The sequence below is a fragment of the Panulirus ornatus genome, chromosome 35 (genome assembly GCF_036320965.1).
Source record: "Panulirus ornatus isolate Po-2019 chromosome 35, ASM3632096v1, whole genome shotgun sequence".
Classification (NCBI taxonomy): Eukaryota; Metazoa; Arthropoda; class Malacostraca; order Decapoda; family Palinuridae; genus Panulirus; species Panulirus ornatus.
This window is the reverse complement of record NC_092258.1, coordinates 6,393,716-6,410,740: the sequence shown is the minus strand read 5'-3', so window position 1 is coordinate 6,410,740 and position 17,025 is coordinate 6,393,716. Positions and strand designations below refer to the sequence as shown.

At 37.3% G+C, this 17,025-nt stretch overlaps 1 protein-coding gene across 1 annotated transcript in view; it reads right to left on the bottom strand.

Annotated features, from left to right (window-relative positions):
• The window catches only part of LOC139760104 (uncharacterized), a 32,786-nt gene that overhangs the window by 5,802 nt on the left and 9,959 nt on the right, over positions 1-17,025 (bottom strand). The window contains exons 6-8 of the mRNA XM_071682944.1: positions 2,071-2,336; positions 1,208-1,522; positions 11-133 (exon numbers count right to left, since the gene is read on the bottom strand). Of these exons, the coding sequence (XP_071539045.1) occupies positions 11-133; positions 1,208-1,522; positions 2,071-2,336 (704 nt within the window). The remainder of the gene's footprint in view (positions 1-10; positions 134-1,207; positions 1,523-2,070; positions 2,337-17,025) is intronic.

Below are 17,025 nucleotides of genomic sequence, written 5' to 3'. Positions count from 1 at the left end.
ATAAACATACCTTCCCTCTCTTTTCTTCTCCTTCTTAATACGATACTTTTCTCGTTCCAGGAGATCAGCAAAGTCTCTGTGGCCTCTGTCCTCCATGTACCTATCACTGCGGTGACGATGTTTCTTGTCATGGCTGTGAAAAAGCAAATTCATCATCAATAAAAACTATTCTTGATTTCATTACATTTCTAATTTTCCTGCTCCTCCCCAGTGGTGTGTTGAGGTTACCATTCCTTTTCACAGGAACACTTTCTTAAATAATTCACCAAGAAACTAGCTTGTACTTTACTAGTTGCCACTAAAAACAAAAAAAATGGAAATTTCTTGACAAAAATCATGTGTTATCGCTGGATCTTTGACTGATTAAGCAGAGAGATTTGTATATCATGACAAGTAACTTAAGAAGATTCAGCACAAACACTGTGTGCTATTTGTAAGCATAACTTATCCTCCACTTTACAGAAGAATCAATTACAATAAACACTTATCTCCTCACACATCTTATAAACTTCAGTCTATATGTGAAAGGAAAAAAATTCCCTACAAATCAAGTATTGAGAATCAATGATGAGGTTAAAGGTGATTTTTGTGTATACGAGGTTTCAACAGTAACACTGACAACTGGGATAGTAAGCACTACACCAATAATCGATACATTATTACCCTCTTGCATGGACATTGAAGTCACATGTAGTAAAACATCTGACAAACACCATCATGAGGTGTAAAACAAAAAGTGAACAAAAATAAACACCATAGTGGTGAAAAGGACATGACAAAGAAGACAGAAGAAAATCAACAAAATTACAAAATGAAAACATAATAATAATTACAATCATAATAATACTTTAATGCACAGTTATTTCTCCTATCTTAGACCCACAACTCTATCCAAGACATAATTTATGTCCAACACCTAAAATATTAATCTGACTGCATGCTGGATGGGATAATGCAATCTTCTGGCAAAATCTTACTAGTGGGGAATTTCGTTCTACAATACAGGGAATGCTCACAATTAGCATTTGGTCACTCTGGGTTAGTTATGTGACCACTATACAAAATCAAATGGAAGACTTTTCAAGTAATTAATACATCCAATAGGTCTTGACAGGTATTTAAGAGCTAGTACTAATTCTAATTCATAGTTCTTTGTCAAGCTCAGTATTTACACAGTAGAACATACAAAAAACTTGATTAAACATACCTTCGACTGCGACTTCTCCTCCTTTCCTTGTCTCTATGTCGATGACGATCATAATCCCTTTCTCGATCATGGTCCCTTTCTCGATCTCTATGTCTATCTCGACTTCGTTCATAATCACCATTTCTTTCACGGGGTACATCTCGTGCTCTATCATATGACCTTTCATGTCGTCTATCATATTCTCGATCTTTTTCTCTTTCATAATTCCGATCTACTTCCCTTTCTTTCCCTCGGTCTCGTTCATACTCTCGTCCTCTATCTCTGTCCCGTTCACGATCTCCTCTATCTCTTGAGCTGTAGTCTCTATTTCCTGAGCTGTTAAGCAAAAATCATTTCAGTAATAGTCCAATAATTCTTTCTCTCTCATGTGTAACAATAAAAATCATAATCACATGCCTTTTTTTGTTGATGTTTTTGGTGTGACACACAGAATGTATGTATGTTAAGTGGAGGAGACTGACCATCCACAAAATCAGGAGGGTGCAGGGTGACTACATCTGTCTCTATGTGTAACAATAAAAATAATAATTACATGCCTTTTTTTTTGTTGATGTTTTTGGTGTGACACACAGAATATATGTACGTTAAATGGAGGAGATTGACCATCTACAAAATCAGGAGGGTCCAGGGTGACTTTACATCTGTCTTCATTTACAAGGGTGAACTCAAACATCTGTAAGGTTGCAGACATTCCGTTTTGGGTGAGCCAGAGTTCTAACTGTTTGAGGGAGTGCTGCATGTTTGTTGTTCCTTGGGTAGTGTTGGGGTCTTCGGCTTACTCTAATGCTTACAAAAATATATTTCACACGTGAAAATGGACAGTCAACCATACTCAATCATACAAACTCATTTCGCATACTCACTCATATCCTCGCGCAGATTCCCGGGATGTTGGATCAGCCTCTCTGGTGCCATACCAGTCATTTTTGGTTGCTGCTGAGTTAGCAGTAGCTGGGGTAACTGCTGGTCTGGAAGCAGCACGTTCAGCTAACTTCTTCTCTAAATCTTTCTGAATAGGTACAGGAATACGTGGAAATAGGGTGGAGTACCAATCTAACTTGGACAACATGTGACGCACTATCTGTCCAATTGCTGTAGTTTGCCCACCTCCTGCCCGCACATCTATTTCCTACGAAAAAGAGAACATTTTTACGATATATAGAGATACTATTTTTTTCTTCTAATATTATTAACTACCATTAAAATACTGAAAGAAGCTCTTGGAATGGAGCCTAAGAAAACTGGCAAGTCTGAAGCTTACAGTCAACAGCTAATAATTAAACCATCTAAAAATTGGTCTGATTTAATGATACTACGATCATCCCAGACATTAGATATTGGTATTCAATGTCTTCATCTCTGTTACATGCTTACATATAAGGCATGAAACATAAGATGTTTATATTCAAATCTGAGATTTAAAATCACAAATGCAGTTAAAAAACCACATGTAATCAAGGTGTTGTACTGTTATAGGTTACACGAGATCTGCACCGTAACAAAAAATTTTTTAAAATAGCAGACCTATGCAATTCAGCAGTTTTCGGATTTCTGCCTGAGGGAAATGCAAGTTGTGAGAGACACTGAACTCTTCTCCATTCCGAGGCAAAAGTGAATATGATGACCAGTCTACCCTCATTCTGTTTGTCAACCTGAGGTTACAATTCATTTCTGTTAAGTGGTAATGAGAAAACTACCAAATCAAATGCCAACAAAAAGTATTTTTGGCAAGATTATATTGATTCTACCTCAACTTTAATAACTGAAATTTAAAATAAGCCATTATCTTTCAAGGAAGCATTCCCGTATAAAAATTCATCACCTCTAAATGAAACTTTCATCAAAAAACTTTTTGTAAAATATGAAGTACCTTGAAAGAGCATGACTTGACAACTCACTGCTCTGGGAGGGTTTTCTGATTACACACCCCAAGGGCTTTAAACTGAATGGAAAACACTTCACAGGCAGGGACGACTCAATACATATCATTGTGATAATCAGTACACTACAGACAATGAATATAAAAATTCTTGTATAGCCTACAAAGCATATAAACAAACTGAAAAGTGGTTTCCAGCATCTATTGCTTTTCATTTTTATCAGCAATAAAGCATGGAATAATAATGACAATCTTTTTAAAGGAGCATCATAAGGCAGCAGCCTCCCTGCATGTACCAGTGTCTCTATACAGCTAACATGATGAAGTCTCGGGTAGAAACCTGTGGTGCTCAAACCCAGAGGTCACCTGGCGTTCAGGAAGCAGCGGCTCACCACTTAGCCTGGGGAGAACAGCATGGTTAATCCCTGTACCCATTTGTTCCCTGCCTACCTAAAGCATTTTCTTCAAAACTCCTGATGACATTCCAATTATATACAGTACTAGACTTTAAAGTCTCACACTGATCTAACACTAATCATGCTTTTGTCATTACTGTTTATCAGCCTAAGCTACCCTCCTTGTAAATGAAGTGGAGAAACTCTCTTTAGCACTTAAGGCATTTCTGTACTTGACATGTATTATCTGCAGAAATACATGCTAAAGTGATTTGTTGATGATGGCAATGAATCAGAAACCACAATACCAAAAGCAAAGTGACCAACCTTTCCTCAAGTGAAAGGTTACTAGTCCCATCCATTTTGGGATAAAACATGTTCATTCATCAATCAGGATATATGGTAAACTATCATACCTTAATGAGTGTTCTGGTGACTTACTAAACTAAGCATTATCCTAAACCTCTGAAGCAAATCGAAATTACATCAAAATACAGCTGATTTTTTACATTTGAAATTCTTAGGTTACATTACTAACAACTTCACTTCACATACACTACGAATGAGATTGATGGTAACTACAACTCTGAAACTCTCAATTCTTAATAAAGAAGAAAGAATTTAATTTCCAAAAACTCCTTTTCTGTAACTGAAGTATGTTCTAGAGATGTATATCTGGATCATTTCGTCAAACAAAGCACTCAAAACAATCACCAGCTGCCTCATCTAAACAAAATATTCATACTTCTAATACATTCTCATGTCAAAAAGCTAGGGACTCAATTCTTTACAACAGCATTCAATCCCTTCCAATCAAACCACTTCATAACAAATTACGAGATCCTAATTAGAAATAAACAGCTTACTATTGCCTCAAACTTCAGTAACCTATGCATATAGAGCTCCCTCTTCCCAAAAACACACAAAATTGACAAAAACATACAAAAGCTGTAATGACTCATCAAAACAACAATCCTCCCAACACAGTATCAAACTCCAATACACCAGACTTTCACAAACCTGAAAGTACACTATCCAGGCATATACGAGTTATGCTTCCTTATATGTGTACTGGACACCATCCAACTCTCTAACAATACAAATACCAATTCAATATATGAAAATACCCCCCATACCCATGATGCAACTTCCATACTGATGAAAATGAAGTTACTCCTCAACTGAACTGCATTCACCCAAGAGAGGTGTACACACAACACAACCACAATTTTTGCAAAGTGCATGTAGCTGATTTCCGAGGAGATGCATGATCCATTTTTTAGGGGCTATTGCAATTCCAAGTTTGTGTTATACTCAGCAGCAGGGACAGGAAGTCATCCCATGTATATCATATTGCACAAATTCACTTTATCCCATGCAAATATTCACCCTCCTACATGTTCAAGCCCAAAGCACAAAATATTTTTCATTCCTTCCATCCACCACTTATTTGGTCTTCCCCTTCTCCTTATTCCCTCCACTTCTGACTCATATATCATCTTTGTCAACCTCTCCCCATTCATCCTCTCCATATGTCCAAACCATTTTGCATACCATCTTCAGCTCTCTCAACCATGTTCTTATTACTATGCCCTTCATACTTACGTGATCAACTCTGCTCACAATACATATTGTCCTCAAATATTTCATCTACAATACATCCACCCTCCTTTGCACATTATCATAAATGGCCCATGCCTTAAATCCAGACTACTATTGGGGCTACTGTACCTTGAAACACCCATTTTTGCTCTTCCAGATAACCTCTAATTCCACACATTTCTCAATGCTCCAAGAACCTTCACCCTCTCCCATGACTCACTCCCAATGCCATGTCCAATACCAGGTATGTAAAACTCTCCACTTCTTTCAAATTTTCTCCTTCAAACTCATATCCCAACTAAATGGTCCCTATACTCTACTAAACCTAATAACCTTGCTAAAATTCACATATACTCTCAACTCCCTCCTTTCCATACTCTCCAAACTCAGACGGCAACTTCATCAGTTTCTCACCTGAATCTGCCACCAGTGCTGTCTTCAGCAAACAACAATTGATCCACTTCCTGTTTCCTACAACTGAGAGTTAGTGCCAGGAACAGTGAGAGAAATGGTCTCATCAGCTTATATCTATAACAGAATCCCCTATCCACAATCAGGCCCTGCAACTAACTGGTTAGTCTGTCATTATGAAACCTGACTAGTTAATGATAAGCTATTTAGCCCTTTCTTGGATGAATCATTCACTTGAAAAGAGTGACCACTTTGTTTTGTTATTTGACTCAACTGAGCAGTTGTACAAATGTCACTATCAACTAATCACCAGGCATGTTTTTGCAATATTGATCAAGGACAGCCTTTTACTCAGTTCAATTTCTTTTTTTAGTTCAATATCAGATGTTCTAGCTATGGTCAATATCAATTAAACAGTTTCTCACTGGGTCTGGTGGGAGCCTGGTTGGAATCCACTACATGTCAGGTGATGTTTAATTTAGGACCTCTGAAAAGAAAATGACCAACCCTGCATACACCTTAGTGAGTGACACTGCCTACTTTGCCTTGTCATGGGAACTAACCAAATTTTTTAACTCCAAAGATAATTATCTCTTGCAGAGCACAATGCCATGTGCAAACTTCATTCAGGTCCTACTGCAAGCAGCTACCAATGGAAATGGAGTGTGTGTATCCAGAGGATTTCAAGAGTGATGGGAAAGGGATTGCTCAAGAGAAGTTGAAAAATGAAGTTTGTGGAGTGATGGTGATATGGTGGATAGGTGAGGGGAATATGAAGTGAAAGGTCGAGAGGTAGAGGTGTAAGGTGATACATGAAGATTTCTGGGAAAGATGGATGAATGGATAATGGATATATGGGATGGAGGAGGGTAAAGAGATGATGGGTGAGTGAGAGGAGTGTCAATACATGTTGAAAGGAGAGGAGGTAACTAACTGATGGAAGAGGAAGTACTGAATATAATCAAAATACTGATAAAAGATCAGAACAGTCTCAAAAAATGTAAACAAATACATATGTTACACCATCTTAAAACCAATTTTATTGCCTGGTAACAAGACATAAGTACCAGCAAAAGTAGGAAGAATAAGATCCAACTTATCCTAATTAAGGAAGTAGCAAAACGAGATAGGAAGCATAATCTAGACACAGATCAAGACCAAACCCTCTCACATGAACATGTGAAGAGGACTGTGCTAACTAGGGATTAGGTTGAATAGCTTTGTGGAAATAGGAAAATGGTAAGAGTCTCATGGTCATTCTGTGCATTTTAGCATGAAATAAGATAGGGTCTAATAATCATTCATTGCACTCAAGTGTGAAAAAGATAATTACAAACTTAAAACTGCATAGAATTACACATTTTGGCTTCCTTTAAAGCATATCTATTATCTAAATACTATCTATGTAGGATTACATATTTTGGCTTCCTTTAAAAAATTCATTAGTCTATTAACATATATATATTACTGAATAAAACTTCTTCAATACTTCTGTTCTTTCCATTGTTATTATATAATTCATATTCAACTCGGACTCCTGTACTCTTGTCATTTTGTCAGTATACATTCTACAGTAATACTGCAATTGCCAGTGTCCCATATTGTGGCAAACTGCCTCTCCATTAAGTGACCAAGGTTAACACAGAATGATCAATCCTTAGTCAACAAAAAATTGTCTCATACAGTGTCTCCTATTGAAGGAGAAATTCCATACTTCAGTACCTTTATCCTCTAAACAATGCCACTCTTTTGGGCTTTAAGTCCCATCTCGCTTGCTATTCACATCAGATATTGTTATCTACTCTGCTCATCAAATCATTGTGAAGTTATTACTTTTGTACATATATTGCTAGATACAGCTGCTTTAGCCTCAGCATCTGCTATTTCATTGCTGCTGATACCAACACGTCAAGGACAGAAGAAGTATTTTACATCATTATGCTATGAGTGGATCTTCAAATAATACAATCTTAAACTTTTGGAGCAAAGGGATGCACAGAAACCATGGTGAGACAAGGCTTGGAAAGCATTCTAGGAATTAGAGTAGACTAAATTTCCTTTTTGCTCAATTAAGCTAAGGGCATCATGAACACCATGTTATTCTGCAAAGAATAAGGAAGATTCTACATGGTATTGATTTATGACATTGATCTATAACTCAGACAAAGCCAACACTTTCATCACATATTGAGCCATCAATAAATATATCTTCTGTTTTGTTTGCATGAATATTGTCATGCTGAAGGAAATCACTTTTTGTTATTACAAAAGCAATGTTGCTTTTGGCTTCTATCCAATCCCTACGAAGTTAGATCTGGGAGGGAACAAGCAAAACCTACTTCTTGTGGTGAGTTTACATACAAACCATTCTCATTAATGGCATTCCTTTATTCTCATAATAAAAGTATAAATGCCTCTGGATATCGACCAAATATCTGTCACTTCACCAGCAAAAACATTCATACGTAATCACCAGGACAAAAGAGATACCATAAGCCAAGTTCTCCCAGTCTTAAATTCAAAGGAAGTTCACCAGAATCTGAATACAGACTTCATATTTCAGAACACCTGAATGCTCCTGTGCATCTCATAATACCAAGATTATGGACAATGTCAACCATTTTCAAGGAGTCATCAGTGACCAATAAATGTATCTGACAACCATAATCTAGTACTAATCTCCATAATGAAACATGCATGAGATACAATTACCTATTTGGATCCCAAAGAGAAGAATACCACTTGGTATACTATGCATACAGTGGAAAGATAACCTAACTGTTGAAATCAGCAAAGTCAGATGATATGGAACAAATAATACCCTATGTGAAGGTGATGTGACTTGAATGAGGTTCAAAGAGCAGCTCTCTTAAACCAGACCATTCAAGGTTAGACAAAAGTGTAAAAATAGACACAGGATACACATGGTGCAAATACATTTTCATAAGTCAAAATTCAGAGCAAAGTATGAAAACAGCCCAACAAAATACACATGGTGCAAATGGATCTTCATAATAAAGATACAGAACAAAGAATAAAGAACAAAAAAAAGTTGATAGAAATATTTGCTCAATATGACAAGAATGCCACCACTAATGTTGGAATAACCAAGAATATAAGAGCAAAGAAACAGCAAACTAAAAGAATAATCATGGGAGCCAGGTGGAATTCCAGAGATCTTCCCAAAAAGGAAGAGGCTGATCATGAAACCACTGCTAATAATGATGAAACCTAGCCCATATGATAAAAGCAGGGCTGAAACATAAAAATTGGCACAGGTGTAGTATAAGCTAGGTTAAACCTTCTTACAAGAGGACTAATTTGTGGAAAACCTAGATGAGATTTATGGGTATTATGCCAGTCAAAGGTTCTGGGATATAACACAAAGCTTCTTGAAGATATGAGGCTGGAAAGCAACTGTATAAAGTTTCATGAGCATCCAATTAAACTTTTCAAGTTATGATGAGGGTTACACTGAAGATCATGGTAAAACTCCTGAGAACGGACAGACAAAGAATGATATGAACGGATGTGAGGAACTGAAAGTTAACTTGCATGTATTACAGAGAAGAACAATAATGCACCAGCGATACCAAAGTGGGAGGGTCATGAAGTCTTGAAAGGCATAGAAAGAGATGGAAATGACAAAATCAGGCTATCAAAACCACTTCACACTTATGATGCCCATGGTCTTAAAGAAGTCTTCCCATATATGCAGAAAGAATGTGCAGAAGCACTTGCTATACTATCTAAAATATCATTCAGTAAGTCACAACAGGAAAACGTAGTCCTAAAGATATGAAAGAGGCTAATGTTTAGCTTACATTTAAGAAAGGTGATAGAGACAGTGAGCTTATCTACAGGCAGGTGAGTAGAAACGTGTTGTGTAAAACTGTGGAAAAATTACTTAGAGAGCAAATGAACAAATGCTTACAAAGGAGAAACTTTCTAACAAGGAGGTCATGCATTACCAACTTTTTTGACAACTATAAAAGGGTGAGGTCCATCTTAAATCAGAGAGGGATGGGTAGACTGTTTTTGGACTGTCAGAAACATTTTGATACTATATCCCAACAGAGAATGATAAAAGTAGCTGGAACCAAAGACAGGTATATGAGGCGAATTCCTTCACTGGATAGACTACCTTAGGGGAAGGGAGCAAAGAACATAGGTATGAGGTGAAACTCTGAAGCAGGTTGGGGTTAAAAGTGGCACGCACCAGAGCTCAAGTCTTGGGCCCACTGCTATTTTTGGTGTACGTAAATGACTTGCTATTTGGACTGGAATCATACCTAACTTGGACAAGAAGGACAAGAAAGAAATAATGATGATGAGTGAATCAGCCAACAAGAGCACTTGAGCAAACTTCAAAACTGGTCAAGTAAGTGGATGATGAGATTCAATCTATGTAGGGGCAAGGTAATAAGGATGGGACAAAGGAAAACGAAGCCTCAGTAAGATTATAACATCGTGAAAAAATATTACAGAAATATGGTGAAAGAGACCTCAGGGTCAACAGTGTGTCTAATTTTTTACTAGGAATATACATCAAGAGAACTAAGACAGAGGCAAACACATAAATCATATTTAAGTGTATGGATAAATGACATGTTTGGTAAACTGTTCACACTCTATATCAAACCAAAACTGGATTATACCTCATATGTCTGGTCACCACACCTAAAAAAATCACAAAGAGCTGATTTAGTAGGCAAAAAGAAGAGCTACTAGAATGGTACCAAATCAAAGAGGGTTAATCTACAATGACAGGCTGAAGGCTACAAAACTGTCCATTATGGAGGTTAGGAGAGGAGATTTGATAAAGCCCTTCATGTTTATAAATCTATTGAATTATGCTGAAATGAACTGATCTTTAAGATATGCACTACCAAATTACCTAGAGATCGTGACAAATGGCCTGGCAAAAAGTTAGTAAGGATGCTGTCAGGGTAGTGGATGTTTAGAATAAACATTTAAAATGCTATTTGATGGCACAGAAACTTCAGAAAACAGGGACCCATAAGTGTAGAACTCTCTCCCCATACTGAACATATCAGAAATTACATACAAACAGAAACTAATATGGAAGACAAAGATAATACAGAAATCAGCCCCTAAGTATCTGCAACATTACACTGGCAACATAAGTACCCTTCACTAATAACTCACAAAACCTAAGTCAACTTCCACACACAAGAAAACTGTCAGGCAGATATTCACTATGGTAAGCTCAATGCTGGTCACTCTCTTTAGAGTTCCAATCTACGCTAATCTCGCTCCCCTATGATGACAGCACTTTCTGACTGGAAAATTATATAAACAAATGTTTTTTGTTTCGTTTAACATTTTTTCCTTTCTAAAGTTTTTTCTTAAAGGGGCTATAATCAACTATAATCATACTTTTCAATCTTACTGGGCCAAGTCAAAGGTATTCTGCACACTAGCTTCAAAAGACATTGCTAAGTTTTCTGCCTTTTCAATAACTAGAATTCCTATGAAATAAGACACCACGTAGGAAAACCCTCCCAACATGCACATACTAAACATAAACAAACGTTGATGTTTACTCACCGTAAAGTGTGTGGATGCCGTTCCACTGCCGAACCATCACCAGTCAGGACAAGAAAGGATTTTTAGGATGTATTGTGGAGTAGGAGAAGGTGATGGGGAATTAAGGTTTTATTAAGAAAGGAAGATAATGAAAAAGGTAAAAGGGATAAAGATAACACATGAGCAGATTTTGTTCCTCCAGAGGTGAATCATCATATGAGATGCAATCTGTGCCTACAAAATCTTACAGCTAGTGATTCATATCTTACGTGTGGCTCAAGCTCAGTGACTGGTTTGAGGCATGCAATTTTTTCTTTTCTAAGACATGAAAGGCAGAGAAAGACATTTTTCAGGTATCTCTGAACACTTCAAACTGGATTTCCTTAAATAAAACCATTCAACGAATATGAATAAAAGAAAAAATAAAGCAAAAACTGCAACATCTTCAGCTACCACAAAACAAGTGTGATGATGCAGTCATATCCAAAGTCCAGATGCATGAGGGAATTGAGTTCTACTCCCACAGAGTTGAATGTTCCTAATTTCTATGAGAAATTACGCAACTTGCTTCAAAGCTATCATGTTCAATATGTAACTATCCAGGTTTAACATCTATTAGCTCACCTATATCCTTTATGCTTTCTTCTGCTAACTTGGTATGGTGGCTTGTGCGGAGCCTAAACTACAAACTGTGATCCCTGCACACACCTGCAGATTTCTCCATTAGGACAATCCCTTTCATACATATCCCTTCAATCTAAACATATGATTAATGGAACTGCTAAATGAGGTTTTACAAGTCTTTCTACTATCCTTTTGGTTTTCCTCTACACATAAATACAAATATATCAATATAAACTTTTCAAATCCAGAGCATCTCTGCACTGTATCTTTTGAATTATCAGTCACTGTATCTGGTACCAGGTACACCAATCCTGACTCATCTTTTCAGCAGTCTTAATTACATATGTCCTTAAAAATATTCTTTACTGATTGCAGCCTACAACATATGCTACTGCTACAATTTTACAAATAGAAACTAGGTCAGCCTCAACCATTCCCTTTAGCTAACCTTCCTACATTTCATATTTTTCCTTTGGTTCTTATCACCTTTACCACTTTACCATCTTGTAATGTCTCCTTTCTGTCCAACTAATTATGTTTTGCAATCTGGCTCACCTCTCTGAAACAAAAGCACTTTTTATTTCTTTTCATGTCAAAGGCTCTGGCTGTGAACAGATGTCCTCTATGAAACCAAGCCTTGAATAAAGAAAAAAATAAACAAAATAAAAGAGAGAAAATGAGCAAAAAGTGAAGTTGGAGGTAAAATGAAGGAAGATAAATGTATGGCTTATGTAAACAAAATATATCATATCTAATACAGTAGCTTAGTTTTAATGGGACTGACAGTAAGACCAACAATAGTGAAATGCATCTTTACATGTTACGCAACACTACATCATTTTCAAGTCAGGACAAGTGTAAAACGAGTAGCTGTTAACAACCTACTATCTCAAAAATGGTTTAAGTCTTACAGAGACATGGTATAATAAAAACTGAGTTAAAACATACACTATAACTACCTGAGGGCAAATACACACAACAGGTTCTTGACCTTCTCTTGAGCTCTAGGACTGTGGGTACTGGATTATTACGTAAATGAAATCTCTACAAAACAGGTCAATCAATCAAAAGACAATCAGAGAGAGATGCATGCATCTCACCCTCTTCACTGTTCAAGCCCAGTTACTCAAACTATTTCTTCAATCTATTCTTTAATTTCCTTGTCAGTCATCTAAACAGTACAGGCCAGTTTCCTTGACTTCAACATGAATATAAGTATCTGATCAAGAACAACTACAGAAATGAAGGCCAACATGGTTTTGTATTAAGAAAACAAAAACCCAATAACTAGCTCATTACAATAACATATATGAAACTTTAACACAGGCAGAGAGAATGGACACTCTTTTTACACATTTTGCTTGGGTATTTGACAAAATAAACCACATACTTTTACCTGAGAAGCTATAAAATAAAGCAGTAAGGGTAGGATAGGTAGATGAATCAGAGTTTTTGACTGACAGAAAATCAAAGAAATTGCAAACAGAACCATGCCAGATAAAGATGTACTATCTAAGGTACCACAAGGAACAGTGTTAACCTTGATTCTCTTTATAATAATGATATCTTAGACACAAAATCAAGAGAAAATGACACTAGAGTAAGCACAATGAAAGGAGCAGAAGCTGATCAAAAAGAGATGCAAAAAGACTTTGATACAATCTACAAATTAGCATAACTGAACATAATGCAATATATAAAGTAAGTCATGGAACAATTAACAATAAAGTGAAGGCAACATACAAAGGCTGGCCCAACAGGAAAAGTTAAAGAAAGTGAAACAAATATCATAATCTAGGAGCATACTGATAGGATAGCAGTAATGAGTCAAGTAATGAGCAATACAACAATGAGGACTGTAACTACAAAGGACAAAACTCTAATGATGAATATGTTTGATGTGTACAGAAGGAAAATGAAATACAGAGAATTCAGAAGCACTTCATGAGTAAAATGATACAGAAGGAACATATGAACAACCAGATGTTGAAAGAAACTGAAATTTAGAGCCTAAAAGAAGATATACATGAAGAATTACTACAGACTGAAGGAATAAAAGATAACAGATTGAACTTAAAAGCTTTGCTACAAGGAGGAAAATGAGTAGTCACAGGGTGTGTGGCTTCTGGCAGAGCTAGGATAAAGAGACACACACACCACATCACACTCTACACTCTAAATAAAGCTTGCTCAAACTGCTCATTATTTATGAAAACTTTTTCATGGATATCTTTTAACCTTATGTGTCATTACCATATTCATTTTCATGCCTAACTGCTTCTCACACCTTATAAAAGCAGTATCAGGAGCAATAAAATACCAACCTCTTTTGCACTCTTCCACTATCTGTTCATCATGTATTATGTACAGAAACCATAGGCGGTCAGCTACAGTCAAGCCCCACACGCCATTCCATTCACTTAACTATTCTATCGACTTACAACTTACTACATGTCCATCCAATACTATCATCCGTTCCTCTCATAATATACATGTATCTGAATTTCCTTATCTGCCACTTTCATTCACGATTAGAACTCCATATCCACTTATCAAACATCCATTGTTGTATTGCTAGAGCTCAATAAGCCACGAAATTTTGCAAAGTGCATGAGAGGAGGCCATCCAATCCCATGTCTGCCCATTGGACCATGGGTCTACGACAGATTAATCTTTCTTTCATACTATTCGCCATTTCCTTCGTCAGCGAGGTAGCATTAACAACAGAGAACTGGGCCTTTGAGGGAATACCTTCACCTGGCCCCCTTCTCTGTTCCTTCTTTTGGGAAAAAAAAAGAGATGGGAGGATTTCCAGCCCCCCCGCTCCCTCCCGTTTTAGTCGCCTTCTACGACACGCAGGGAATACGTGGGAAGTATTCTTTCTCCCCTATCCCCAGGGATAACAACAGATTAATAAACAGCAAATTACAAGCATCAGTCTCATTTTCTAGGCTAGGAATGCAGAGATATGATTAATGATAGGTTAGAGAATGAGTAAATCAAAGTAAGATTAAATAACACCAAGGCAATAATCAACACGGTAAAAAATTGAGCACCATGGTGATACAAACAAGATGAGAGAATGGTTGGAGATAACATAACTGAATGAGTACGTATGACTATTGCAATTGACATTAGATAAGGACCAACACATGAAGTGGATGGACACTGACAAGGTAAAGGTTTCACAAAATTAACCTGATTGAAGAATTTGTGGGAATGTGCAGAGAATGTACAGCCAGAAGTAAGTTCTGCATAAGTCACCCTACTGCTCTGGGAGAAAGCACAAAGGATGAACCTGAACCTCGCAACCCTAAGGCCCATGGGGTTCCTACAGAGCTCAAAAAATTAACCACATCCGTCAGCCAAGACAACAGGTCATGAACAGAGGTGATACTGTCTGTGCAAGGCAGTTAAAGAGTCACTCCTTAGCATCTGCAGCATGGAAGCTGCATCTTGGCCATGATATGCTTGGCCCATGATAAGCTGAAATGGTGTTTATCTTGTCACAGAAAATGGAGGTGTCAAAAAGGCAGACAAAAAAGCCTTGCATCTGCCTGAGCAGTGTAATTTCAGACAGGTGGGTGTCAGACAGTATGGAGTACAAGATTTGTTGGTAAGGACTGATGTTTAGTATCTGTCAGGTCACTTCAGTGAGGAAAAGTTTTGCTTGGAAAGTGTGTGCATGTGTGTGTGTGTGTGTGTGTGTGTGTGTGTGTGTGTGTGTGTGTGTGTGTGTGTGTATATATATGTAGGGGAGGGGAGGGGGGGGGGGAAGCTGTGAGTACAGGCAGCTGACATGAGAGTCTTTGTCAATGTAGGGGGACCTAAGATTACACGTAGCTAAAGTGTGAGGGTGGGGTGAACTTTTCATATCTGCATGGTGAGGTGGCATTGTACTACAGGTATTCTACTTTCACTGTACATGTTGGATGACTGTGGCTGCTAAGAAGCTGGTGATAGTTCCAAATGCTCTGCTCTGTATGTTTTATATTCACTGTGTTTACTTTAGAAAGGCTGGCTGACTATGTCAGTGAAGCATAAAGTGAATAAACTGTTTATGGAGGATACCAAGTGATTTTTTTCTTCTTTGATATGATACCTGTGAGCACTCTGAGACCATTTTCTTTGTTTATGGACTTAGTACTGATGTTTACTATGTGGGAAGTGAATGCCATGTGAGTGTATAAGTGAATGGAAGTGGCTGATCAATCCAGTTGATGTGAAGGTGCAAGTGGGTTTCCCTTCTGTCAGAGATCAAAACAGTGACTTCCGTGGGGTTGCAGACATTCTGATTTGAGTAGGACGATGTTCAGTGTGATGTAGTACATGACTGAAGTTGCTATGTACCTCTGGGGTGCTGTGGTGTTATCATCACCTTGTTTGCATGAAGAGATTCAAATTGTGGTCTGTAAGGAGTTGAGGGAAGTCAGGTTGTACAAGAAAGAAGAAGGTAGGAGAGACAAAAGGTCCAAGATGGCTCCAGTGCAGAGTTTGAGAGTTGCAGTAGAGTGTGCAGAAAGATAAGACACTTTTTCATGAAAGAACCAAACAAAAAGTGAAAGACTTAAAAGGTACGGATATGTCGTCAGAGATGTAGGTAAAATCATTGCACTTCTGAATCTTAATTAGAAGTAGATAAAGAAGAAACCAATAAATAAAGTGGAAAGATAAAGAGAGGATACACAAATGGTTATATGATGGAGAATGCAATCATGTTCTGTTACCATGTCTGAAGATGCTTGTAGACTGGGCACCTTACTGTATTACAGCAAACTGTTATAGACATATATTGCTAACAGTAAACTGAGCTCTGTAAAGCAGATACAAACATACTGGATAAAAATTATGTATAAAAAAGCATAAAGGATAAAAATTAACAAAAACAGCTGAACACAGTGGAGATTAAACGAGAAAGCACCACAATGGGAGAAGTAAAGTGCCTGATCTATACCCCACTGCTGGTATTCCTCAGTAGTATCTCTGAACAGGTTGCCTTTACCCTAAATTAATACGTGTATTCTACAGACTAATGTTTTCTGATTCTAAAACCTTTACTGCTACTCATGAATTCTACACTGTCTTTCTTGCACTTTCTTGTGGATCTCCAACTAGGTAGATTAAACTATGTAATCCTTAAGATTTCTTTAAATGAGAAAATGGTGATTTCTTAGCTCATATGATTACCAACCAAAAAGAATTCTTTAGTGAATGTTTCAAGCTATACAGCTGATTAACAAAGTGTGGACACAGTTGACAAACAACCTTCCTAAGATTCTGCATGTGCCCCCTTGCTATGAAAGTGGGAAAGGGCACACATAACGTTAATATATGAATGAATAAAAGTCTCATCACAA